The 25,227-nt window shown below is 39.9% G+C and overlaps 1 protein-coding gene across 1 annotated transcript in view; it reads left to right on the plus strand.

Moving 5' to 3' along the window:
- Positions 1 to 10,568: 10,568 nt before the first annotated feature.
- LOC104494252 (interleukin-17 receptor D-like) overlaps positions 10,569 to 25,227 on the plus strand; it is a gene marked incomplete at both ends in the record, with an annotated part of 15,052 nt that continues 393 nt past the window's right edge. Inside the window, 10 exons of the mRNA XM_010137061.1 lie at positions 10,569 to 10,626; positions 14,009 to 14,134; positions 18,627 to 18,745; positions 19,170 to 19,290; positions 20,232 to 20,276; positions 20,360 to 20,511; positions 21,296 to 21,361; positions 21,950 to 22,004; positions 22,903 to 23,013; positions 24,685 to 24,869. Coding sequence (XP_010135363.1) covers positions 10,569 to 10,626; positions 14,009 to 14,134; positions 18,627 to 18,745; positions 19,170 to 19,290; positions 20,232 to 20,276; positions 20,360 to 20,511; positions 21,296 to 21,361; positions 21,950 to 22,004; positions 22,903 to 23,013; positions 24,685 to 24,869 — 1,038 coding nt within the window. The remainder of the gene's footprint in view (positions 10,627 to 14,008; positions 14,135 to 18,626; positions 18,746 to 19,169; positions 19,291 to 20,231; positions 20,277 to 20,359; positions 20,512 to 21,295; positions 21,362 to 21,949; positions 22,005 to 22,902; positions 23,014 to 24,684; positions 24,870 to 25,227) is intronic.

Here is a 25,227-nt window from a genome sequence, read left to right on the forward strand (position 1 = left end):
TTCCTGCAAAGCTGTAAACCAAGCCTTCGTAGGGTCAAGATTTATCACCGAACTTAAGCTGTTTGGATAAGTTTTATTATCTGAGGTGTAGCCTAAACAAAAAATTAAATCTGCATGTAAAAACAAAGCACTCCTCTTTCACAGAGAGGAAAGGTTTAAACTATGGATTTGCTGTAAAACTGAATAGTTACTCTGAATATCGCAAAAGGACATTAACTGAAAGGTGCGTCTCGTTATGCTGAGTGTGTGGTGTGTATTTACACCCAGCATGAATGGAAGTCCTTCCTCTGAGTACTTTGCTGTCTGAAATTACCTCAGACAACCGGAGGAAAGGAAGTTCTGTATGGAAAATTATCACTTAAAGCTGCTTTGACTGAAAAATTAGACAGTACCAAGGTACAGATTTTCTTTGCCATTGTTCTTTTCAATTGGATAATCAAATTTTAACCAGTAGGAACTGGGTAAGAGCAATCCTTCATGAGAAAGATTTAGAATGAAAATATTGCAAGAGCTTAGATTGTGGTTAAGTAAATGGCACCAGTGAAGTAATTTAAAGCCGAAGCAGGTTGTGATGCAGGTTGTGTCAGCGTTTCACGTCACTTAGTCTATTAATTAGTATGAAAATAGCAGTAATGAACTAGCCCTGTACCAGAGAGATAGAATGTGTAACCTTTGCTTTCAGATGTGCTTTCAAAAGCGCTTAACGTGGAATACTAGAAGTGCATTGCTCAATCTGTTTTACTTGTTCAAGCGTGTGATGAAGTGCGATATCCGTAGTGACTGATCAGTGGAAACTGACGGCAGTCAGGCTGGACTTTCAATGCTGTTTCCGACATTAAATCTCTATTTTAAAAAATTGTATTTAGGTTCCCTTTTTTAGTAGTGAAAAACATCATAGGGCTTGGTAGCACATAATGCCGAAAGAGTTTGCCAGTACAGGTACGCCTATAAGACACCTTTCCTTGATTTTTTTCTGACAGCAGGATTTACCAATACTTAATGCTTTTCAGATCCAAGTACTGAAGAGAGATGGGAACACAGGAATATTTGGGTGTGTTCTGTCTTCTCTTCATCCTTTTTTTTTTTTTTAAATTGTGAAAAGCCTCAGCAGTCTCGATGGCAGAAGCTGTTCTGTGTAAAGAGATGGCCAAATAACCCCGTTAGGGACAAAATACACGAATTTGCAGGGCATGAAAACCAAAACCTGGGGGAAGAAAGTCAGCCACGATCATCAGGTGAATTCTGAGGTAAACTTTGTCCAAGACTGGCGCTTCTTAAAAACTTTGTCAAGAACGTCTCCTGTGTATTTCGTATGGTTTTATTGTGTTGAGATTCCTGGCGTCCATCATCATTTAAATGGCTGTAGGTGGGGAAGCTCCAGTTTGCTTGCAGAGAGGGGCTGGTGTAATTGGAATATTTGACTACTGTTTCGTCCGAGGATCCTTCAGGTGGACCAGAAATGTCTGTGCAGCCTTGGGTATATTTCTGACACATTCCAAATGGAGTATTTTTGACTGCAGATGTGATGGCTGTGCTCCAGAGAGGGTAACCAGGAGCGTATAAATTCCCTGGCAGCTGACGCTTTGAATCTGCAGCCACTAAATGTATCTGCCTGGTCTCTGAAGTTCAGCCGTGTGGATCCTCAGTACGTAGTAAGCACTGGATCTTTTAATCCTTGCTGCCAGTTGTATTACTGCTAGAGCCGTGGGAGTAGTTTTCATCTCTCTGGGCCAGGAATAGCTGGAGGCTCTAGGAAGAAATTTATTTGCTAAAAGTGCGTAGTTCAGCAGTAGGAGTCTCTGCAAGCTTGTCTCAGGGAGGTGGGAGTAACGATGCACAGCAGAGAAGGAAGCAAAGCCCATACCTGTGACACGGTGGAAAGGAAGGACAGCGTAACTGAGAGTCGCTGCTACCTCTGCAGGAAGCCAGTGTCCTCAGCTGGGCCGTTAGCTTTGTGAAAGGAAGAAAGGGAGGAATACTTGATTGTTTCCCAGGGGCAGATTTATAGGGCAAGGTAATTTATTCTATTACAATAGTTGCTGTACAAGAACTTTTACTTCTAGCCAAGAAGTATTTTTAGTCATTGTATTTGACATAATGGTCCCTCGATTTTTTTGCAGGTTGTTTTTCTTTTCCCCATCCGGATTAAAAAGGTGTGATATGGTCATTATGTCAGTCTGTTCTGAAACTACAGCAGTCTGCTGCTTGCTTTTGATGAGGTGGTTGTATAACGTGTGTATATGGAATAAATGTGGCACTTCTTGATGTTGTTATTCTTCTTATGTCCCTCATGATATCGAACTTAATGCCAGAAGCACCGTCTGCTCCTGAGCGGATGCCTGTCCCGTTGAAAGTCCTATTGCCTGAGCCCTTTTTGAGTGATGTGGTCCACCTGGATGGTAACTTTGGGAAGAGATGCCTGTATCATTTTAAAGAAAGTTGGTTTTTTTACTTCATCTCCTGCAAAAACAGGTTTCATGCGAGATATTAAAAATACTGTTGGGGGAATGGTGAAAGAATCTTTAAAGCTGGAACAAGGGATTTTGGCAAGTGAATAATTGATTGTTCCTGGAATCGAACCATACTGCTTATGAATTCTCAGTTTTAAAATCTTACGGATGAATACTGTTGTGTGTTTTTCTAAATCCCTGAGAACAGGTTTTTATGTCCAAAATAATTGCATTACTTCAGAGTGGGGGATTAAGATGGAACAATCCCAAATCCTATCTACTTTTAAAGTTTTATGAGTTCTGTGGCACTCTAATCGGGGAAGTGGAGTTACTGCTAATTGCCTTGCCTCCATATCCTCCAGAACCAAAACTTCATCCTGTTTATATGTTGGTCCTAAAAAACCCGTTAGGTTAGTTTTTAGTTGTCTTTACAGTCATGAGCTCCTGTGAATATGTAATACTTAGTTGTGGCTGTATGTTTTATTCATGTAAGAATGAATATTAAGTTTCTAAGATTATGCATTTCATATTTTGCAACTGCAAAGCTCTTAAAGAATTTCAGTGACTTCCTCTCAAATAATACAGGAGAAGGATTAGGACTGGGGGAAGACACTGTGTGAATAGACAGAAAACAAAATAGATGGTCAAATTTTTCACATTCCAGCCTTTATGTGATGTTCTGCTTTAAACATTTTTTTGCAGGCAGCTGTTCTTACAATTTTTAAAAGTTTACAAATCAGATAAACTCACCCTGTACTGCAGATGGAGCATCTCCAGTCTGGGTGCTCTGTATTTGCAGTGAAAGTCTCCAACAATGCAGTAAATGTCAGATTAGAATTTTTTATGTAGAGCAGTTATGAATAAAGCAGTTAATCCACATTTGATGGCAGTTTCCCTGGGAATTGTTAAGGGTTTTTTTGTGTGCACTTCGACATTAGATTGAGGAGCAGAGAGCAAAAAACTCCACCCTGAAATAGTTATAATTGTGAGTTGTATTCTGGCTAAGCTTAAAACTGAACCTACGAAGCCAGTCCTAGCTGCTTTTACACATTTTCTGTTTCTTTGTATGAAACCTGTAATAAAACAAAGCACCCATGCTGGGAGTTTCCAGTTTGAAAGGTAGGAATCTGGCAGCAGAGCGTCAGTGAACCATTTATGATTTTGGAAACAAGTTCCTTGAGTTGTTCTCCAGGTGCCATTGCATATGCTCAGCTTTAAAGGAAAAAAACTCTTTTTGGATCTGCCTGGCTTGGAAGTACTTAACTGATTTGGGAGAAGCAGCAAACCTTTGTATGTGTATAATCTTAAAAGATGTAGTTTGTAGCTCTGAGGTCTTGTTCTTTGCTTTCCTTTTTCTCTGATGTTCCCTGCTGTGAAAGCTACCTAATTTCTTAATGTGGTAAGCAAAATGAGTGGATGGACATACCTATATGTATAACGTACCTGTTAATGTAAATAATATACATCCATTGCTCTCTCATGCTTCAGGCACCTCTTGAAACCTTTTCTTGATTGTCTTCCAGCTCTCTTTGAACATCTTCGGGAGAGAAAGACTGTGAATCTCAGCCTATGGCTCTGCACAGTAAATGGGCAGTCAATTAAATGGATGAAAATATGTTGTTTAATTCTTTTCTGGTCAGGTTAAGTCAGTAGTACTGGGTCGTACGCTGAAATTCAGTGCTTGTGCAATTGTTCCTCTAAGTGTGAGGGACCCTGTAGGCTTATTGATGTTGTGGATAACTCCCCACCATAAGAAGAAATGTATTCTTTAATTTCAGTGGAATAATTAGCTAGCTTGTTAATTTTACAGTATGTTGTGTTGTGTGTTGAGGTAAGCATGCATAACAGGCTTCATTAATTTCTTCTCATCCATATTTCATGTGTTTGTTGTTTATAGCACAAGTCAATGTTTCTCAAGCTGAATTGTCTCGGGTCCCTCTAAATGCAGCTTTACCATTTGCTCCCCCTTCCTTCCCAGTCACAATCACCATCCATGCACCTGCCTTGGCACTGCTTTTTCTCCCCTCCCCTCCCCAAACACCTCATCTTTTCTCCCCACTCTCTTGCCAGGGTTCATATCCCGCCGTTAAGAGGACGCTGGTTTAGGTACAGACGTCGGGCTTTTGTCCAAATACGTTTAGGCTGGCACGTTTCAGTAACGTTTGTGCGAAATGTGCATTGATTGAAAATATTTCTTCTGTTGATATTTTGAGGGCTTTTTGTTTGTTTTTAGAAGGCTTTTAATTTACCAAAGATTAGTCACACAAGGAAGTTGGAAAAATTTCGAGTGTGGCAGGGCAAACTGGAGAAGACTTCTTAGGCGAACTTGCAGATTGCATGAGAGAAATCAGAGCTGGTACCCTTTTTCTGCCATGCTTCACTGCATTGAATTCCTGGGCTTGACTCAAAGATTTTAGATTTTCATGGTAGGCGGCAAACGGTATAGCTTAAACTTGCTTCTATTGTTGTTAAATTGTGGCTTTGAGAACTGTCTGTTCCTTCAAGTGACCCAGCTGACATACATGCGGTGAACAGCTGCCTGGAGCCCTGTGGCATATGGGGACGTCGTGCTGTAAATACATTTTGTAGTATTTCTTCCTTACAAGGATTTCTTACCTCTCTCATCAGACTAATGTGTAAGATAACCTTCCACTCTGCCTTTTTTAAACAGAAACTAAAATAGCTCAGAATGAGGTGTAGTGAAAAGGCATTTCTGCCTTTTTAAAAAATTATTTTAAAAAATATTTTTAAAAAATTATTTTTAAAAATGGGCAACACTGCAACTGGTGATCTTCAATCAGCTCATTTTACCCCCAAAATCCAAAAAGACCCCCATGTCTGGGGGTGGCATGTGAGTATACGTGTGTAGGTTTAAGGACCACCTCATCCTCTTGACAGGATTTGAGTCAGCAGCTGTTGGATTCAATATCCTTTCAGGAAAGAAGGAACTTGAGAAAACCGTATCTAGTTGAAATGGCAGAAGAATTTGTTCAGACAGAATGTAATTACCTATGTGGGAACTCAACCGTAAAACCATGGATAATGTAATGATTTTGTGAAAAATGAGGTACTTGATGACCACAAAAGGACAGGATAAAAAAGGGCTAGTATGGCTGCTTCATAATGTTTGTTCCAAGTCACAGTGCTCAAATGGGGGTAAAAAGCGGTATTCTGGGCGGTGCAGCAGGAGTATGTTTAATGTCAACAGGCCTGACAGTTCTAAACAAAGGAAGGTGTATTGTGCCCGTCTCAGGTCACCAGGCATCTACTCCCTGGAAGACCGAGCTGTGCTGAGAGAGTCAAAGTGTTGTGTATGTTCACATGAAACAGGGGTTCTTCCCGTTCGGAGGAAGGGCCTAACTGATCTAGCAGACAACCTAATACCCTCTCTGAAAGGGACAGTTGTGTAGAAGTTATGTGCTGGCACCTGGAGATCAACCACTGACTTTTCACAAGTAACACGGAAGAAAATTTGGGATCCTTGTTCTTGACAAGGATGTGTTAGGGAAGAGCCAGCTAACCAACTTCTATAACAAGAGGACCAGCAGGAGCTGGATGGGTCAGGAAGTTCTTCCGCGGTCAGAGATGATGGTTTCTTCCCTTCCAATACGTGGTTTATAACAAAGTGAAAACAGTGCCTTAGCTTTTATATCTCAGGCCAGATTCCAGGTGCGATGCTATGAAGACGCGTTCAGCTCCTCTGTGGGCGGCTGAACTTGCATGTAGTGGCTCTAAAGGTGAGGCAGTAAATAACGAACAATACTGAACCAACCATGTTGTTTGCGTAAGAAGAAACACAAAAGAGGCCAATTTCTTAAAAGAAATGATAAAAATATTTGGTAGAGTCTAGGTCCCCGTTTCACATATGAAATAGGCACTGAGAAGCCTATTGCTCCTTGAATTCTCTTTTATTAAAACTTCTTCAGTGTCACTGAGATTTCTTTAAAATGTTGCTCCCATAATTCGTGCCTGCAGGAACATACATATATATATAAATACAAAACGGCAAATCTGAACAAAATTGATGGCTGGAATTGTCAGTTACACCAAGGATATAGTAACAACAGTACAAACCCATCCACCCAGGTCTAGAATTCACTCTGCAGTCGAGTACACGCAAGTTACACAGCAAACGTTAGGATGGGTTTTGTTATATTCTGTTGGAAGCAATCCAGACAGATAATTCATCCTTTTACTGATGACTGTAGAAATAGAAAATACTTTAATTTGGTTGAAAACATCAAGAAAGCTTTAAAAGGAAAAGAGCAGATGTCAGCTATAAAGCTTTTAGTTTACTGAGCAGCGAGTAGGATAAACATTGAACGCTCATCTTGATGTTAGAGTTCAAAAACAATTGTCCCTTCAGTTTGCCTCATGGGAGCATGAAATTAGGACCATGTGTGCATTGATTAACAACACATGAAAGATGAATCGTGATTACTGCGTGGGTCTGGTGCACAGGGCTGTGCTCGAGGGGCAGTGATTTCCTACCTCCTTCAGCAGATCTCTCTAATTAATCCATCTCTGTTGCCTAGGATTGATGATCAAGTGGCTCTGGTGTATTCGCGCGTGTAGGTTGCCTTTATTGAGTGAAAGAATGTTTGCTCAACAGAAGTTGAAGGTTGGAGTGTATTTCAGTATTATTTGTATAAATGGTTGTTCATAGGACAATTCTGAAATCACCAATGCCATCTCTGGCGGGAGTTGTCAAATAGAGAAAATAGTTGTTACTTTCAAACATGAAACACTGTATGTTCTAGATTAACAGGAAGAGAGAAAAGTTCAGCAATAAAAATTATGCAGATTTTTAAAATGTCTTTCTGTCGCATCTTAATTTTTGCCTCTCGTGGCAGGCATTAGTTAAATTTAGCTTTCCTCAGAGGCACAACTTGTTCCTGTGGTTAAAAATTCATTTAGACTTTACTTTTGGAAACATAATCCTGACTTGGTTCCTCTCTGCCATAGTAATGGGTAGTCATAAGTCCATTTCGTTAATAAGTTATTACCATAAATGAAGGGTAGGTATTAGAAATGTATGAAGAACCAAAACTACAGGTTAATTTCCTGAACTAATCTTTGACTCTCATTAATACTTGTGCTGTTTTGTGTTGAGAGATGAATATTTGAATAAAACTAAATGCCTGCACATGCCTTGAATGTCCAAAAGAGTTGTTCACTCTTCCGGAGGTGATGTCTGTTGGTATTGTTCAGAGCTGGTCTGGTTTAAGATACGTCCTAGGATCTTAACTGTCCACGTTGCTTGTGGGGATTGAGGAACAGATCCAACACCGATCTCTGTGACCTGAGGTATGTGATCTGTGATGGAAGTTGTCTGGCTTGCTTGCCCTGTATAGATGCAGGATTTGGATCTTAGTTTATCATGTTTTCTGTGGAGTTCAGTGCTTTGAGCTCACAGTGGGTGAGATTTAATGTTGTTGGGGGTAACACCACCACCACACCCCCACCCCGCTTTTTGACAGACCAGATTATTTGTAATTTAATCTGCGTGCCTTTCAACTTTGATTATCTCCTTAGAGATCAGTGGTCTATAGTTCTTCCTAAAAGACGTTTAGGATGTTTTTTCCCCTCTGTACTCCTCCTCAGTCAGGGTGTATCGAAGTATGTGGACCAAAGGGATTTTATAGAAGAAGCTCCAGGCAATGGAGACTTGCTTTCTAGTAAAGTTCAGAATCAGTTAAAAGCTGCATGTAAATTCAACAGATGTTAGTGGTTAATTAGCTAAGAATGTAGAGAGCCCTAAGGCCATAGCAATAGTATTTATAGTTCTCAAGTAAGATGTTCTAAACAAGTTGTCTTAGCTGTAAGCCACTTAAATAGCACAATTACTTTATGGCTGAAATACAAGGGAATGTTTCCTGGAAGAATATATTTTTAAACTCACAGCAGTAAGTACTTGGAGGACTAATAGTGAAGTTTAGCATGATCAAATGGTCAGCTTACATGTTTTTACTTCTATGGCAGTTATATAGGCCAGTGCTTTAAGGTGTCCCTAAGTCTGTCCCAAGGTACTGTAGCCTTTTTGCACCTTTTATAGACTTGGGAGCAAAGTTTTACAACCACTAAGTATGATGCTGCTGAAGTTCAGCCACGTTTGGCTGATGTTATGTTTACTATTTGGATCTGCGTTACTAATGACTGTGGTATAGTATTTTGTGATGTCACCACAATTGCAGTAGAAATGCAGTTAAAGATGCCTTAAAAAGCATTTGCTATGTATTTTTTTTCATATAGGATATAAAATATCTTACCTGAAGAATGGAAATGCTTGTACTAATTTTCTGTGGGCCTTGGTGAAATTTAAGTCTCAAAACTTCAGCTCTAGGACACGAAAGGAAGATAGCTAACAATTAATTTGATGGTTCATCTGCCTTTATAAATATATAAAGTCAGAAGTTTCTATTTTTTCCGTATTTTTTTAAACACATAATATCTTTGTTTTGCTGTAGTAGTAAGTTAAATGAGATTTTGTGTAGCCTAAGAAAATGAGTCAGGATAGAACAGGTATTAATAGAAAAGTTAAGAGCGAGGAAAAAATTGATACCTTCCTGCTTCAGGAAACAGTTTTGTCTAACAGCTTGTTTAATGCCAAACTAAATCAAAGTTAAACAGATGCAAAGCCACCTAAGAAGAAAGTGAGATTACAAATTTAACTTCTAACAGTACTATCAAGATCTTCTGTGCTTTCATTCTTTATGAAGTATTTCAAAGGTGGTTTTTTTTAGAGGTAACTTCACTCACACCTTGTTTTTCTTTCTCAACACCTGTGTTTGACTCTTAAGTGAGACAGAGTGAATGTTTACATGGGATTGTGACAGTATCCAATTACTGCTGGAGTTCTTTTATACTGTGAACTCCTGTCCTTTACATTGTAGCTGTAAAACCAGATATAATTTGAAGTAAATGGGTAGCATTTTGGTTTTTAAGATAATGGTAGATATGATGTTGTTTGCCTTCAGGGGATGATACTCCTCCATAAGAATCAGTGTCACAGTTTTGAACTTGGAGTCTAGTAACACATTTTGCGCTTCAAAAAAGTTTTCAGTGCTTTCTGAAGGGTTGGGTGTTGTTATCTCTGGAGTCCAAAGTCCTTTCATGTAGGTATAGAAGAGACACCGGACACATCAGTGTGCTCGTGTGTCTGGAGTCCTCCCGGGGAGAGCAACGGGATAGTTCGTTGGTTGTCCTCGGTGTCTGTGACACTCGGCAAGGATGGCAGTATCTCTTGTAATAGTGTTTCGTGATGGAAAGGGGTGTCTGCTGAAGCACACTGGTTTCTACACTGGGCACTTGTACTGGGAATGTTGTGGGATATAGGCATCTGGATTATTCCAGCTGGAAATCCGCTGTTTCGTTTGTCCTCCTTTAACTGTGTGCTGATTTTAGCCAATATTCAATGGGAAGGTTGAAATTTAGATTCTTCATCTGTGTTTTTGTCTAATTAAGCTTTTCTCAGCAAGAATTTCTTTAACATATTTACAAATAATGGTAAAACGATTGGGCCCTTTAAATGGGGGCCTCTCTCTGAGAAAATAGAGCTAGAGCACTGTGCCCACAGTGCTGTGGTGTGCCTTCTCTCTTTGAACTCCTGCTACTCTTTTTCACGGCTGTGGAGCTGAGATCAGCTTTTCCAGGCTGACAGTCTTCTCTCCCTCTTCCTCTCCTTTTCCTCATGTTTGCTCTGGAGAACCCAATTTGATTTGTCATTAAACCGTGATTAGAGGTGTGGGTTTTGTACGGGCGCCATTAATCTAGGTGGTGGAAGTTGAGAACGTCACGTAACTGTCTTTAAAAATAAGCTTATATGGTTCGCATCTACTGGGCAAGTCATAGTGCTTTAGTCACAGTTGCCTGTCTTCGTGCAATTATTTCGTTTCTCTTTGTTTTCGCTTCTCTGGGTGTTACATTTGGGAAGCTGGTGGCAGGTGTACGCAATCTGTTCTGTCATTGCCTGTGTGCAGATTGACGGATGGTGTGCTCAAACAGAAGGAAAAAAACCATGTTCTCTCATGCTCCCACAAATGATTTACAAAATAAAAATCTATATAAGTTCAAAGTAGCTTGTTTTATTAAAATTATTTTCTTGATATTTCTCTACAGGGGCTATCATCAGTCACCAAGAACAATGGATTACTCAACATCACCTTTAAATATGACAGTAAGTTGAAAATTTGCACTATTCTCACAAAAATCGAGGACTCCGTGACAGTTGGCAATGCATGGCAACATGGCTTTTAAAAATGGCTCTTTAGAATGGACCTAATTTTAAATTTAGATTTGTTTCTGCTGGGTCTGGTGAATGTTCTCTGTTCAATTTCACTGATAATAAAATGATCTAATAAGTTGTGGTGGTTTCATGTTGAGATGGACCTACATGATCTGCCCAGAATTTGTCTGGAAAATTACAGCGAATGATTTTATTCTGTGAAAGAATGTCATCAGTGAAAGGTTTGCTACACACAAAGTCATGGGAAAGAATTGTTTCAAGCTTTATACATCTTCTCTCTGATGTATGCTTTTTGGGGAAGGTGGTGTAAAGTGTGGCTCAAGGTAGAAAACATTTGTTTGTACATCGGGAATCTGTTAAAAATGTGTCTTTGCAAGGATTAGCATTGAGTATGACTACTGAAGGTGAAGAGCATCTCTTCATCTCGCTGAAGTGGTTTGAACTTTTCCTTAGCTCCGGTGTTGTAGGACCAGGTTAGTGGAAAACTGCTGGAATTTACCAGTGAAGACGGATGGTTTTACTGCTGTAGCAGATGTGGTCTGTTCTGCAGCTAAACTAAGAATTAAGTAAACTCCAGCATAGGAGTAAGAAGCAGGTTGCAGCAAATCTCTTCAAACATCTGCTAAATGGGTGTCTCTTATTATTTTCCTTTTTTCTAAGGTTTTTGTTGTCTCTGTCTAGGCAGTAAAGAACATGGGACATGGGCAGTTAGTGGCCATCATCAGTATAAACTCAATGTGCGGTCAAACGAAGGTCCTAATTTACAGCAGTAATGTTTGTACTAATGCCAGTGCAAGTGCACGCCAATGCCGGGCGTGTTTTGCCTGCTCAAAGAAATTACCTCAGATGCTGAATGTGGGTAAAATCCCATTAGTGAGAGCGTGTGTCAGGAAACCTAACGAGTGCTTTTGTTTCATTCTGATCGTCCTTTTGTTCCTCTATTTTTATATTTTGTATTTTATATTTTTATGTTAATTTCTGAATTTGCAATCCTTCACTGTGTATTTCTTTAAAAAATCTGATTTGATGTTAAGATTTAAAATGAGCAAAATTTAAGTATGTCAGATTGTACAAGCGGTAAGTGGTTGCTAGAAAAGAGTTACAATTTTTTTAACCTACAATAAAAACAGGAAATAGTATCAGTCAGAGCAGAGATCCCCACGTTCAGTTAACACAATGGAGTCTGTTTAAGTCCCAGTATCTGTCATGTTTTTTCCATTAATTCTGGCCTCAGGAACTGTGTTTAACCAGTGACGGGTGTTAATTTGAAATTCTGCTGGCACGGCGTGCTTCCTGGACAAAGGCGTTGTTTGAGTTCTGCAGTGCTGGGAAAAGGGTTCCCTGATACCAGGGCTGAAGAGTTTGTGTACTATGGAAATACGTCCTCGTCGCAAAGAACCCGGCACAGAAAGAGAGCCTGGCTCGCTGGCTGTGATTGAAAGGCTTTTATTTTGCCACACAGCAACTCTAGCAAGATGTGGTTTATGTTGTTAAATTAGCTAATTAGAGTATTCATCCAGGTGGAAAACAAATGTTTGTATGTTTTAGTATTTCACTTGTATTCAAGCAAGAAGCGGTGTCCTGAAAAGTGCGATTTTCCCCTGCTGTTTTCTTCCTAAATCTGTTGTTCTTTAAAGATGTAAATGAGTGACTCACAGTCAGACTTCAGACATTTGTGCTGTGTTCCATTTTGGCAAATTGTCGTTGACCATAACATTTTAGTAACCATGATCCAGAATCTTGAGCGTGCTATTAATTAGATCCAGACCCAGCAAAAACTGTTACTTCAAACTTTCCATTGAAAGAGATACTGTGTTCTGCTGAGAGGAAGTTCGTGCTGTCACTGAGTTCACTCGTAGCCACAGAATTCTACGAGCAGCAGAGTTAGCACCAACTGCCCAGCTTTTGTAAGAGGCAGAGTTGTACAAACTGCTCCATTCTTATTTGAGTGGCCGTTGTCTAGAAGACCCCTTGCCATTGTTATTCATCGGAAAAAGTCGTTTACTAAAACTGCTTTCCACTTAATAATTTTATTTTTCTGACCTTTAAGATCACGCCTCTGAATTAAATTTGAATTTTCTGCATTGGCTCATCATAACACTTGATTTTTCACTTTTTTTGTTTCCGCAAACTCTATAGACAAATACATCACGTATAGATGATCTCAGTTTTTTAGAGTTAATCATCAGACAGTAATATATAGTCTACTGGTCAAGTGTTTCTGCGTTTTGTTGGCTTCGCTAGTTCAAAAGCAGAAGTTTGTGCGTACGTGTCTTCACGTTTACTGTGCTCCAGAGCTATTGAATTCTCTGGCACTACTTCTCTTCCTGCCATAGAATATTGTAAAAACGTTGTAAGGTTTAAAAAGTAATAAAGTCGGGCGTTATTTGTTTTCTCCTTTTGCATGCATAAAGACACAGTCAAGGTCAACAACAAAGTCAAGAATGTTTTTTCTTACATTACTGAAAGCTGAGGTTTTTCATAATCACATGTTTGCGGAGCTGTAACTTTAGGGAATACACTGTGTTTTGTGAGGATGACAAGACCAGTTCAGACTGGATCCACTGGCTGCAAAAACGCTGACAGAGTGTGGCTGCTGACTGGACGACAGGGATTTAGGCAGTAGGTTCTTTGCGGTCAGGATCAAGCAGTGTTGTGGTTAAAAAGCACTTCTTGAGCACTGGTTCTAAACCGTCATACTGTTCATTGTTCTCTACGTGCTTGGTCACTGACCAACATTCTCTTGCTTTAACGCACAAAATTAATGCCAGCCCTTGTATTCTTTTGAGTAATTAGGGAGGAAACGTCGTTCTCTTGTGGGAGTCCCAACACGTGTCATTTTTACTCTTACTGTGGTGTAGGCTGCACCGGTATTCAAAGCTGGTGTTTTCCTCTGGTGTCCTGTGAACTAGGGTTTTGCAACTGCTGGAAGTGGCTGTGCTCAATGAATTGTGATTTTGTGTTTTTCCGTGTCCCAAGACAAAAGCTTCATCTAGATTTTACTATACAGTACTTACTTCTATAGAATAGATAGTGCACGTGTACCTTTACTTGGCTCAGTCATTAGGAAATATTAGGAATTCTTTCTAGTGACTGACTGAATTCTTTCTAGTGACTGACTGAATTCTTTCTAGTGACTGACTGAATTCTTTATTGACGTGTGGAAAGACGCAGGTCATGTTGGAAACCAGTTGCTTGGGTAGATCTTCACAATGAGGTGCTGTTGGCAGATTGTGATACGCTTGCTGTGGTATGGCACGAGAACATCAGCTGGAATGTTTTTCTTGAAGCGTTTCTTTCTCCGTGTTTTCAGACTGCACGCCTTACCTGAATGCCTTGGGAAAACACGTGATTGGAGATGTGCAGAATATAACTACCAGCCAGTACGCGTGTTCTGAGCAGGTTGCAGTGACGGTGCTTTGGACAGCAAATGCCATCGGTAAGCAGTAGAAGGAAACGCTCTAATTCATCGTGTCTTCAGTAATAACTTCTTGCTGATCAGTATTAAGTAAAATAATTAAATTATGCTTGGAATCATTGAAGCAAACTGCTTAAGAAGAAAGAAATTATTAACAGCTCTGTAAGGCTGCTGTTTTTACTAGCTCACTTGAAATACCCTTAAAACGAGGATGCCTCTTGCTTTTTACACTGCTTTTTACTATTGCAAACTGAATTTTCCCTGTTCTTCAGAGCTGTGTAATAGCCCTGATTTCATTCTCTGCCCCAGGCATGGTGCATTCCAGTGGCATTGATTGAACTTAATTGACTCACTATTCTTTAGGATGCAGGTTGTCTTACAGTGGAAAACAGTATTGAGTCATTAATGTGTTTCCTTGCCAGGTCCGGTCACTGAGAATATTCCTTAATCATGGAAATGTCACTGGAAATATCTTGTTACCCGCTGGAGCAGTAGTCTCCAAAGTGGGGGGTGTGCAAGGTGACCCATTGCGGCATGTGAAGAAAATCTTTGAACTTCTATTTATGTATTTTTTCGATCTTGAAAAGAAAAACGAGGCTTTGCTAATATTTAAGATATGGACTGACTCTGGCACCCTTACTCAGTTTCTGTGTCAGATGTTCGCATTTCACCTGTGGTTTGTGAGGTCTCCTGAAGGAAGAGTGGGGTGAAGGGGTTCACAGTGGTGCACTTGCCCTTTCATTAGCCTTGAGCGTATGTGTGCCAAATTAAGTGGATTTACTGGTTTTATTATCTACTTTTAACTAAGCTAACGTTCATGAAATGGACAAGTGGCTTAAGGTAACCAAAAAATAATACTAATAAAGCGAACACATGGCAACAAGAAAATAGTGGAGCTGCCAGTTTCCCTACTCCTCACAGGCTCTTCATCAACCACGTTAGAAGGTAAAACAATGACTGTCAGTCATTCCTATCAGTCCTGATAGGAAGTTGGCCAAAATTATGGAGACTAATTGAAATACAGATTTACACCTGCCGCTGTTAACGGTGACCCTTTCCCTCAGCATATATGTGCTATGAGATATTAGCTAACACTGTGAAGCCATCATGGTTAGCCAGATATTTGAGAACTAAGCTTCGAGAACACAAAGACGAACCTCTACAATTTTTTGAGCCATGTTTGAAGCTATGCGATACTCAGTGTTCAAAATTTCACTAAACAATGATAAATCTTTAGAAACCTCTTCTTGTGAAATCTCTTGAGATTTCTTAGTAGTGAAGGCAAAAAGCCACATACTGCTGGGGAAACACTAAACGTTCCTGCCAGAGTAAAACTGGCTGAAATAATACAGGGAAATGCTGGCATGGAAAAAAGGATTCTGTCATAAGGACACAGAGAGAGCACCACACCTGAAATTCAGTCTTTGCATCATTTATATAGAAACATGCAGCAATGAAGTTGGAGCCGGAAGTGCACAGAATGCCATCAGTGTTTATATAAAAACATACATATATCAGATTTTACAAAAACAAGACATTTAAGCAGGAATCTTTACAGTGCTTTGTAATGAGATGGGGAGTGACCATGAAAATCTTGTGTGCCACGCAGAGGTTCAGTGATTATCTTGTGGCAAACGTGAGTTATCTTGAGCTGTCAAACTCAAATCACTGAGTTAACTGTTCTTCTGCCACAAGAAGCCAAGTATTCCAAATTTGCTGACCTTTCCTGAGCTGACAAGTGGCTGCCGGTAGTGTGTTGCCTAGCAGATACTTAAAAAACCCAAACTGAAACCACGCTTAGTGCGTCTCTTGAAGGTAAATGTGACATTTTCAGTGAGTGAGAAATTTACTGCTTTTCAAAAGAGATTCGTGCTATGGAAAAAGCTCTTTGGAAATGTTTCCTTTGTATTGTGATGTTGTTGCTGAAAACAATGCCAGCTTCTCACCTATAAAAACTCTCGTATTTTTACGTTAAAAGATCAGGAAACAGAATTCCCCAGCCTGTCTAAACATCTTATCCACGCCGACTTCCAGTGGGTTTGAACCCGTTTGTTGGAAATATAAAAATGAAACACTTCTGATTAGATTGCAAGAACAACTGACACTGGGGAAGAAAGTTAAGAAAAAACCTTTGCGTAAGTGGAGGGTGCAAATGAAGAACCAGTGTAAGGATGTAGTAAATGCAGCTGACGATGCTCTTCCTCCACTTGGATCCGTGTGTCTTTCTGAGGTTATTTTTTCAGCTACGACGGCCATTAGCACCAAGTAACGAAATAAACTGAACTTAGAACCAGACCTTTGAATTGCTGTTTCCAAAAGTGTTAGACCATGATTTAAAAAAGTACAAAGCATCACAGAAAAGTATTATCGTTAATATTTTAAAGTGGGAACAAAAATGTTTATGATAAAATAAATACTTAAAAATAGTTTTAAATCTTTATCCCATGCTTTTAAAATTGTTTTTTGTGTGTATATTTTATAGCGTACATAATATATTAGCAGAGTAGTACATTATAAAATATTTTATAAATTCTATAAATATACTGGGGATTTGTGCTCCAAATACTTCAGTTGATCAGAGTGCACGATCAACAAAATGTGGAGGCCACCGCACTATAGTGCGCTCTTTCTGTACCAACACCTGCTCATCATTTCTTTTTCTTCACACTAATTAAGGTCCTAAATAGAGTAACTTAATATAAACTCATTTTTTAGTCACCAGTGTTTAGCAAAAGAGGTGGAGTTTCCTTCTTGAATGTCTTTAATACTTCATTAAAGAATTTTACCTGCAAAGGTGCTTTTCCATATCAGTGAAATAGAGTTAAGCACAATACAATTTTCAAAATCAAAACAGATTTATTCTTCTCATACAGCACAGTCTCCACTTGATATTTCGTGGTTCATGCTCCCTCGAAGGTTTTAAATCAGGTTTTTCTTGTGATTCATTAGGAGCTGGAAGCTCCCATGTATGCGGTAGGATTGCATCCTATGTGATGAGATAAGGCTCGTAATGAAAAAAATGAGTATTTATTAAACTTGATAAAAGTTTTTTAGCCTAGACCTACATTTAATAGATCAAACTAATTCTTTTAGATAAGAAATAAGCACAAACTCTTTTAGATAAAAATATCGTCATTTTTTCTGGCCTCACAGTATTATATCATGCTTTCATAATTTTAAAATAAAAAGAAGAAAATTAATTCCTGGCTTTTAAAAGAGTAAAAATGACACTTAATTCTGCAGAGCTGTGCAGTTGAAAGCATTTGGTAATTCAGCTGCAGGCTGGGTGAATCGAGTCTCTGTGGGACACAAAGGTCGGTGTTCTTTCTTGTCATGATCAGAGGTTAATCCTCCGGAAAGCGTGAGGACAGAGCTGCTGTCGGAACGTCTCGGGTAACATGGAGACTGGACACTTTCTCTTTCATGCTCTTCGTGTAAGCACAAATAATGCTTTTGTTCTGTGGAATATTGAGCACACACTGGGCAACTCATGGCCTTTATCTTCTACAAAATAATAAAAAAATTTTTAAAACCTACAAAACCATGAGAACTAATGAAACAGAGGAAGCTCATGGAAAATCATGCTTAGGAGATTTTTTTTTTAATTTGACAAGTATGGCATAAACTCAAATTAATCCATTTTGATTTATATAGTGTTTAGCAAAGGCTCTGGCAGTGTTGTTGAGAAGTCTGTACTCTGCCATATGGCGCATGCTGTTGGAGAGAGGTAACTAGGTGGAGGTGTGGTAGTTACTCTCAGAGAATTGTGCAGTGACTTGGAGACCTGAGCCACAGAACTGTCACAGGTTGGCACTGGCATTGTCCTGTGGCACTCGCATCGATGTCATGTAACGAGGTAATTCCGTCGTGAGAACGTTATGAAGAAGTGCAAAGATGCTGCTGAGAGTTAGTCGTGTTAGAGTAACTTGAAAGAAATGGGTGTAGTTCTGGCATCAGTTATGAATAACTGGAAGTATTCACACACCGAAATAAATTCCATTCCGCTTAAGTCAAGTTTTCTGTTATCCTGTACTACACTAGAACTAAAGAAGTTGTAACAACCGCTATCACTTTATCTGGCAGTCTCAGAAATGATAGGAAGGTGTAACAAAGGAGTATTTCTGTAATTTGCTAGCAACATGTTGTGTTTCGTTGCTAATAACGGAAATGTGAAGTTGCTCTACAGTATTCCTGAGGGTGATGGGAACTTACCCTGCAGTGATAATGTGGAAGCCCCAGCTGAGATGTGGGCCCCTCTGCTCTAAGCATTACACAAGTATGTAGTAATTGCAGCCTTTGCCAAAGATTGAATTCTGGACAGGCAAGATAGAAAATGTGGAAGAACTGACATACTACAACAGGTATTAAAACCCAGACATACTTCATAAGGATGGTAAGTTTTATCTATTCAAATTGCATAAAATACCACATTATGCATTTTGGAAAACTATTTAAAACTATAAAATTCTATTTAAAACTATAAAATTCTATCTAAATGCTCTGCTGCTTGCAGGGATGGAATACCTGAGAGGATTTCGAGTAATACTGGAGGAGTTAAAATCAGAGGGAAGACAATGCCAGCAGATGGTTTTAAAAGATCCAAAGCAGCTTAGCCCCGGTTTTAAACGAACAGTAAGTGCTTTGTTTCAAGAAAAGTTTCGTTGTTCCTTGATTGTGGGAGTAGTCTTGAAAGCGTTTATATGCCGCGGATAAATCTAAATATGTCTCTGTCTGTGTGCTGCTTACTAGGATGCAGGTTGCTTCCTTGGTATTGCGGCTCGTAAATGATAGTTGTTGCTCTAGAGACAGAGTCAGTCCCCTTCTATAGAAGCTTTCCCGAAGCTTGAAACTGTCACTGGGGTGACTCGAGTACAGGTGCACATCTCTAACAGTCCGCATCCAACTCTGTGTTGAGATTACTTGTGTCTGTGTGTAACAGAGGGGCAGATAAAGTATCGATTTGTACTGGTATCTGTAAAACTGTGGGCTTGTTCTGGATGGCGCTTTCAGTTACAACAGCTGATTTTAAAGTATGTTACAATCTTGTTTTTTCTAGGGAATGGAATCCCAGCCCTTTGTAAATCTGAAGTTTGAAACAGATTACTTTGTAAAGATTGTTCCTTTTCCTTCCATTAAAAATGAAAGTAATTATCACCCGTTTTTCTTCCGAACTAGACGTAAGTATCGCAGACAGTACGGAATTGCACATCATCTCTTCACCAATGGATGCGCTTCCCCTGCCCCCGGCTGTTTCGGTGTCCCAGCAAATGCATGTTGTGTGTGATGATGTTAGACAAGTCCAGGTTAAGACAGGCTTTGAAGGAAGATCTGTGATTTCAGATGCCACAGATAAATCTGTGGAGTGTGATAAGAGGTGTTAGGCAGCAACCAGAAGAAAAGTCTCAGGTAGACTGGAGATTATCTCAGGTTTGCCTACAGCAGGATTACTCCCATGGTTCTCAGGAAGATGGTTTGCACGGGGCTTTTTTTGGTTTTGAGATCATCATTTCAGAAAGAGATACCTAGAGACAGATACAGATGAGTACCTGTAAAATTACACAGCAACAAACCGAGGCGAACTTCTCCAAGTTACTTAGCAACTCTCATTGGACTTAGAGAGAAGAAACTTGAATAAGCTTCTCAGTGTTTAAATAGTATGATGAGAAACTGCAGGTACCCTTTGGTGTAACCTGCTTAGGTTTTTTTTTAAAAAACTTGCTTAAAATATTTAACTTTCTTGAAATATTTTCAGGTCTGTCTGTTGGTGCAGGCTGTGGGAATAGAGCTCAGCACACTGGCTCTGAGTCCATGTGTTTCAGGCTAGTTTCAGCTTCCTCCCTGCTGTGCTGTGCCTGTGCTATCCCTTTTGTCTCACGGAGGAATGGTATTTTCAAATTAATGAACCTGTTTCTCATATAAAGACGAGAAGGGACTTGAAATCATAACAAAGCAGTTAAGTTTGTTAAATAATTTACTTCATGTGTATTAGAGACAGGGAAAGAAGTTAGGGTATTGTCTTCAAAATGACGAGCTCCCCTCTTTTGCCCTTGTTCTTTTCCTATTTCAATAGCGCAGCATTTTGATACTGTATCGCTAATAATTTTTTGTGTATTTGTAGCGTGTGAATTGTTGCTACAGCCTGAAAACCTTGTCTGCAAACCTTGTAAGTAAAATGTGATACTTTCTGTATATCCATCTTACAAAAAGCTCCTGTACACGAAGAGTCACTTTTTTCTCCTCTGACAGACTGGAAGCCGAGGAATCTGAATGTAACCCAGCAGGGTTTTAACATGCAAGTGTCCTTCGACCACGCACCTCACAGCTTTGGGTTTAGGTACTACTTTCTTCACTACAAACTTAAGCATGAAGGGCCGTTTAAGCAAAAGACCTGCAAACAGGTATGGCGCTGAGCTGTGAAGCTCTTAAAAGCACAAAACCTATTGACGTTGGATGTTCTAAGGTTTTATAGAAAGTTTAAAACTGCATACCGAATACTATCAGTGCAGGGATTTTTCTCTGTTTGGTACCGTTTACGTAAATAATAGTTGTATTGTGGTAACACTCCTCAGTCTCAGGCGGGCTGAGGCCCCCGCTGGAGCTGGGTGGTGCGAGCGAATGGGAGGAGACCCAGAGCGCTCTCTTGTGAAGACCCTACAACTGACTGCTTCTTCAAACTGCAGTTTTACTACGTCTCTATTTCACCTTTGCACCAAGTTTGACCGCTTTCCGGATGACCCGTCCGAGGCGGTACCACAAGACAGCTCTCGTTTCAGTCTGCACACGGAATTAGACTCGGTGATTTCGTACCTCTGTGTGTGCCGAGGGCTTGGTAGGGGAGCCGCAACTTGCTGTGTTATTTTCCGTGACTTTGGTCAATATTCAATGGCAAGTTTGTGCTCGCTGGTCACCCGTTCATCCCGTGTCTCTGAAAGCTAAGGAGCTGCAGAGCATCACATAGAGTTCATGTATTAGACCAAACTTTAAAAAATTTTTTGGTAGTTTATCGTATTTTCATTCTGCAGGCAGAGGGTTGTAGTCCTTCCATATTTGAATGGGGAGACTTAGTTTTGCTGGTTTTAATAGAGGAGGGCACTATATATTTCTAAATCAATGCAGATGTGTTTTTATTAGGTTTTAAAAATACGTGAATGACTTGCAGAGTATTTTCTTTTTTTGACGCAGGAGCAAAACACAGATACTACAAGTTGTATTCTTCAGAACGTATCTCCAGGGGATTATATAATTGAGGTAATATTTATAAATAGACATTTGTACAACTGCTAAATGAGTAGGTTCATAGAGAAATTAACAGAAATTAAAATATTTCTCTGGTAAATAATAATAATTTTCTCTGGTATTCACTCTGGTGAAATTGGACTTCAGGCATCCCTACTGAAGTACCGTGGGCAAGTAAGGGATTTTAGAGAGGTTGTTCGTGACCTTTCCATAGCTCTGCTTCCCTGTGAGCACGGCAGTTTCATCTGTGCCTTCAGGTAAAGTGTGGGCCTGCATAATTCTTGGACTTTGATTTTTTTTTTTTTTAATTGGAATTCTGAAGCTTGGTTAATTTTCACTATACTTAAAAACTGTGTATTTCTTTTGATGATGACAGTATGTGAACTCTGAAAGTTAGTATTACATCATTAAACTGTGTGTGTACCAACAAAGACAAATAATTTCACTAATTATTAGTTTGTGGTGCTCTTTAATTTTAACTTTTTGAACAGTAAGTTTCTTCACATTTGGTCGTGAAAGCTGTTACAGTTGTTTACATATTGCAGAAAGTAGATAAAATTAAATTTCCACAAAATGAAATTCAACTTTTGCTTTTCAAAGCTGGTCGATGACACTAATACAACACGGAAAACACTGCACTATGCACTAAAACCAGGTATGAGTTTTGTTTTTTAAATTGTTTGTAGTATCTACATTATTAATTTACATTCGGTTCTAGTTACGTTGTATTCCAGCTGTGTCTGTTTGCCGTAATCCAGCCGACTGAGGCAGAGGTGCTGGGCTGTTTTGGCCCACTGAAGGAAGAGCAGATGTGTGGGCACATCTGCATCTCTGTGCACCTCTGCTTAGAACAGCTGCGGTCAGGGTGTCCCTGGACACCTTTGCAGAGAAGTCCCGTCTGTTGTGTATACGAATATGAAGTACCTCCGCCGCGTGCATGTTGCGCGCAGCAGTGGGGGAATAAGGTGGTGAAACGGTGCGAGCAGCCTGAACCTGCCGGTGAACCTCAGCCCTGAAATCCAGTCAGGCCGCCCGGAAAACCCGTCCCGTGAATGCTGCGTGTGGCTGCGCGTCAGGCCAGAAGCCGCACAGGGGATTTCGGGATGTGACTGCAGACACAAAACACGGCTGCAGGTGAAGGACACGGGCAAAATGGACTGAATCCGAAAGCAGGTGGCTGAGGGTGATCGGTGCAGGGAGACAGTTCTGTCTAAGTGGCTAGGTCAGCACCCTGCAACAAAAATCTGTCAGGTCCAAGTGGCTATTGCGTAACTGCTCAAAACTACACTCAGTGCGCGGCGCTTTTCGTGGTGGGAGGTGTGAGTTGACAAGCAGCACTTGCTACCTAACTAGTCACTCCTACCGGTGTGGTGATGGGGGCATCAGCATAACAGCTGCTTCAAATGGAGCAGAACATGCCGTTTGATTCTCCTGTATAGTTGAGAACTGCCTGATGAAAGTGTGCTGCAGCAGTTTTACATTCCCAGAGAGAATATTTGATGATTATAAAATGGCTTATTTGCATATGGCTAATTCTGCTTTGTTTTTCGAAGTACACTCTCCTTGGGCTGGACCGATAAGAGCTATTGCCATTACGGTGCCTTTAGTTGTCATTTCAGCATTTGCAACACTTCTCACAGTGATGTGCCGCAAGAAACAGCAAGGTAAGAGGGTTTGTTCAATACAGAGTTTCCTTTAAAGATGCACTTTTGCCACCAAAAAAATCTTAACTGCTGGGTTTATTCCAGAAATACCTTTTTCTGAGGAGCTTTCTTTTCTACTTCTCACTCCTTCTTCCTCCCCAGCTTTTTTGGGTGTTGAAACTTGTAGCAACTTCTTAATTAGTGCTTGATGTTAATTTGTTGCCATAGCAAGTATTGTATCACAAATCAAGACTTGACTGCAGAAAGGGGAAAACAAAATGAGTGTTGAGTGGTTCTGGTTTCGGGTTTCTTTTTATATGTGAATGTACTATATGACAACGTAGAATATGAACAAATCTGTAAATTGATGTATTTTAAACATTCCCGTATTTCATTCAGAAATGTCTAGTTCATATTTATTTCAAACCAGAGGGAAAGTAAAGCCACGTGATGCTAATACAGCTCTTGGCACTGTCTGGAGTACTACCTGCATCTGTTATTTGCTCCCTTTCCTGGAAGTTGCCGTTATACTTCATCCTAGGCCATCTTTTACTCACTCTAATACTTACTTGCAGATGTTTCTCTAAATGAGATTCCATTCCTCTGTGCTGACTTCTCTACTCTGTCCAGGAGCTGGCAAGCCACACTTGCTGCATGGCGATACTGAAAATCGACTGGCGGTTTTTTTAGAATCTAGGGAATCGTGTAGTTTCAAGAGTATGGAAAAAGAGATTATTTCCCCAAACCTCACATATCTGTGTTATCCATCGGAATTTTGGCATCAAGGTGTATTCCAAGTCCTATGTGCCATATGGCTTTTACCTTCTGGTTTTCTCTAGCTCTCCCTTTGCTCAGAGCTAGCACAGTTCCAACAACAAACCCCACCAGACAGATCACGCAGGATTTGTCTACAGGGTTGTTCCAGAAGAGTTGTTCATGAGGAATCGTTGCAGATGAAACCCCTAGATGGATATTGGTATTTTGAAATACTCACGCTTTATTCCAAATTAGCTTAATCAGCTGTAGAACCAGATTGAATTAGTCTGATTTTATGTTCCAAAATGTAAAAGCATCTATGCAATCGCTAACGGCTATTTCGATTTAAATGAATCCTATCTGAATTCAAATTGATGTCACCTTTATGTCCAAATGTGTGTGTCTCTGTATATCTACCAGAGAGATAATGTGTTATATTTTGAAGGGATCTTTGTTGCTGATGTTTGATATTCTTACCTGGCTTGTGGGGGGTTTTTTGGTTGTTGTTTTTGGGTTTTGGGGATTGTTTTGTTTCATTTTGTTTTTTGGAACAAGAGACTTTGTTATACGGGAAACCCATGATGGTGGTACAACTTTAAGGCTGATAATATTTGAACAGAGAGGTGAAGACCATTAAAGCTGGCTAGAGGTGAAACAACCTCATTCTCTTTATAGAATAAACCTTTCTTACGTGTACTGAGGTGTACTAGTAATAACTGCACATTTCACTTTCCAAGCATGTTCCACATATGTGGCAACTTATAGGCTGGATAAAGAGAGTACGTGCAACTTTTCTTTTTCAGGCTGGAGAGGAAAGAAACACCTTTTGAAAAAAGTCATCCCTGTATGTGTTAGTAATGAGCCTGCGAAAGTTTAAAAAAACCCAAACGGAACCAAGCTTTATCGTGTGAACTCTCTTTATGTCTTCCAATTTAGAAAATATATATTCCCATCTAGATGAGGAGAGCTCAGAATCTTCAGCATATGCTGCAGGTCTCCATGTGGAAAGACTCTGTCCCCGGCCGAAAGTGTTCATCTGCTACTCCAGTAAAGATTGCCAGAAACACATCAACGTCATCCAGTGCTTCGCCTATTTTCTTCAGGACTTCTGTGGCTGTGAGGTAAACACAACATTGCTTCTGGAAACAGAGTTTCCGTGATTGAAACAGCACCTCAAAACTCGTAATAATACGTGCTTGGAAGTGAGGTGTTTCAGCCTCTCCTTTCCGAGGAGATAACTTTTGTTGTTTTTCTAAATATTGGCTGTATCAATTTTCTTTACTTAGGGAAAGGAACAGATAACAGCCCATGGGAAAAAAAAAGAATAATAATAGTGGAAAGTGTGCGCTGCAGTGATTCCAGGACTTTCATTCAGCCGCCTTTAGTTCGTTTCACATTAACTGCCTTTTCTGTTTCGTAGGTCTTGACCCTTTGTAGTCAGCAGTTGCAGAGGTGCTGGTGTCTACCTGGTACAATTCG

The sequence above is a fragment of the Buceros rhinoceros genome, unplaced genomic scaffold (genome assembly GCF_000710305.1).
Source record: "Buceros rhinoceros silvestris isolate BGI_N320 unplaced genomic scaffold, ASM71030v1 scaffold3805, whole genome shotgun sequence".
NCBI classification, from domain to species: domain Eukaryota; kingdom Metazoa; phylum Chordata; class Aves; order Bucerotiformes; family Bucerotidae; genus Buceros; species Buceros rhinoceros.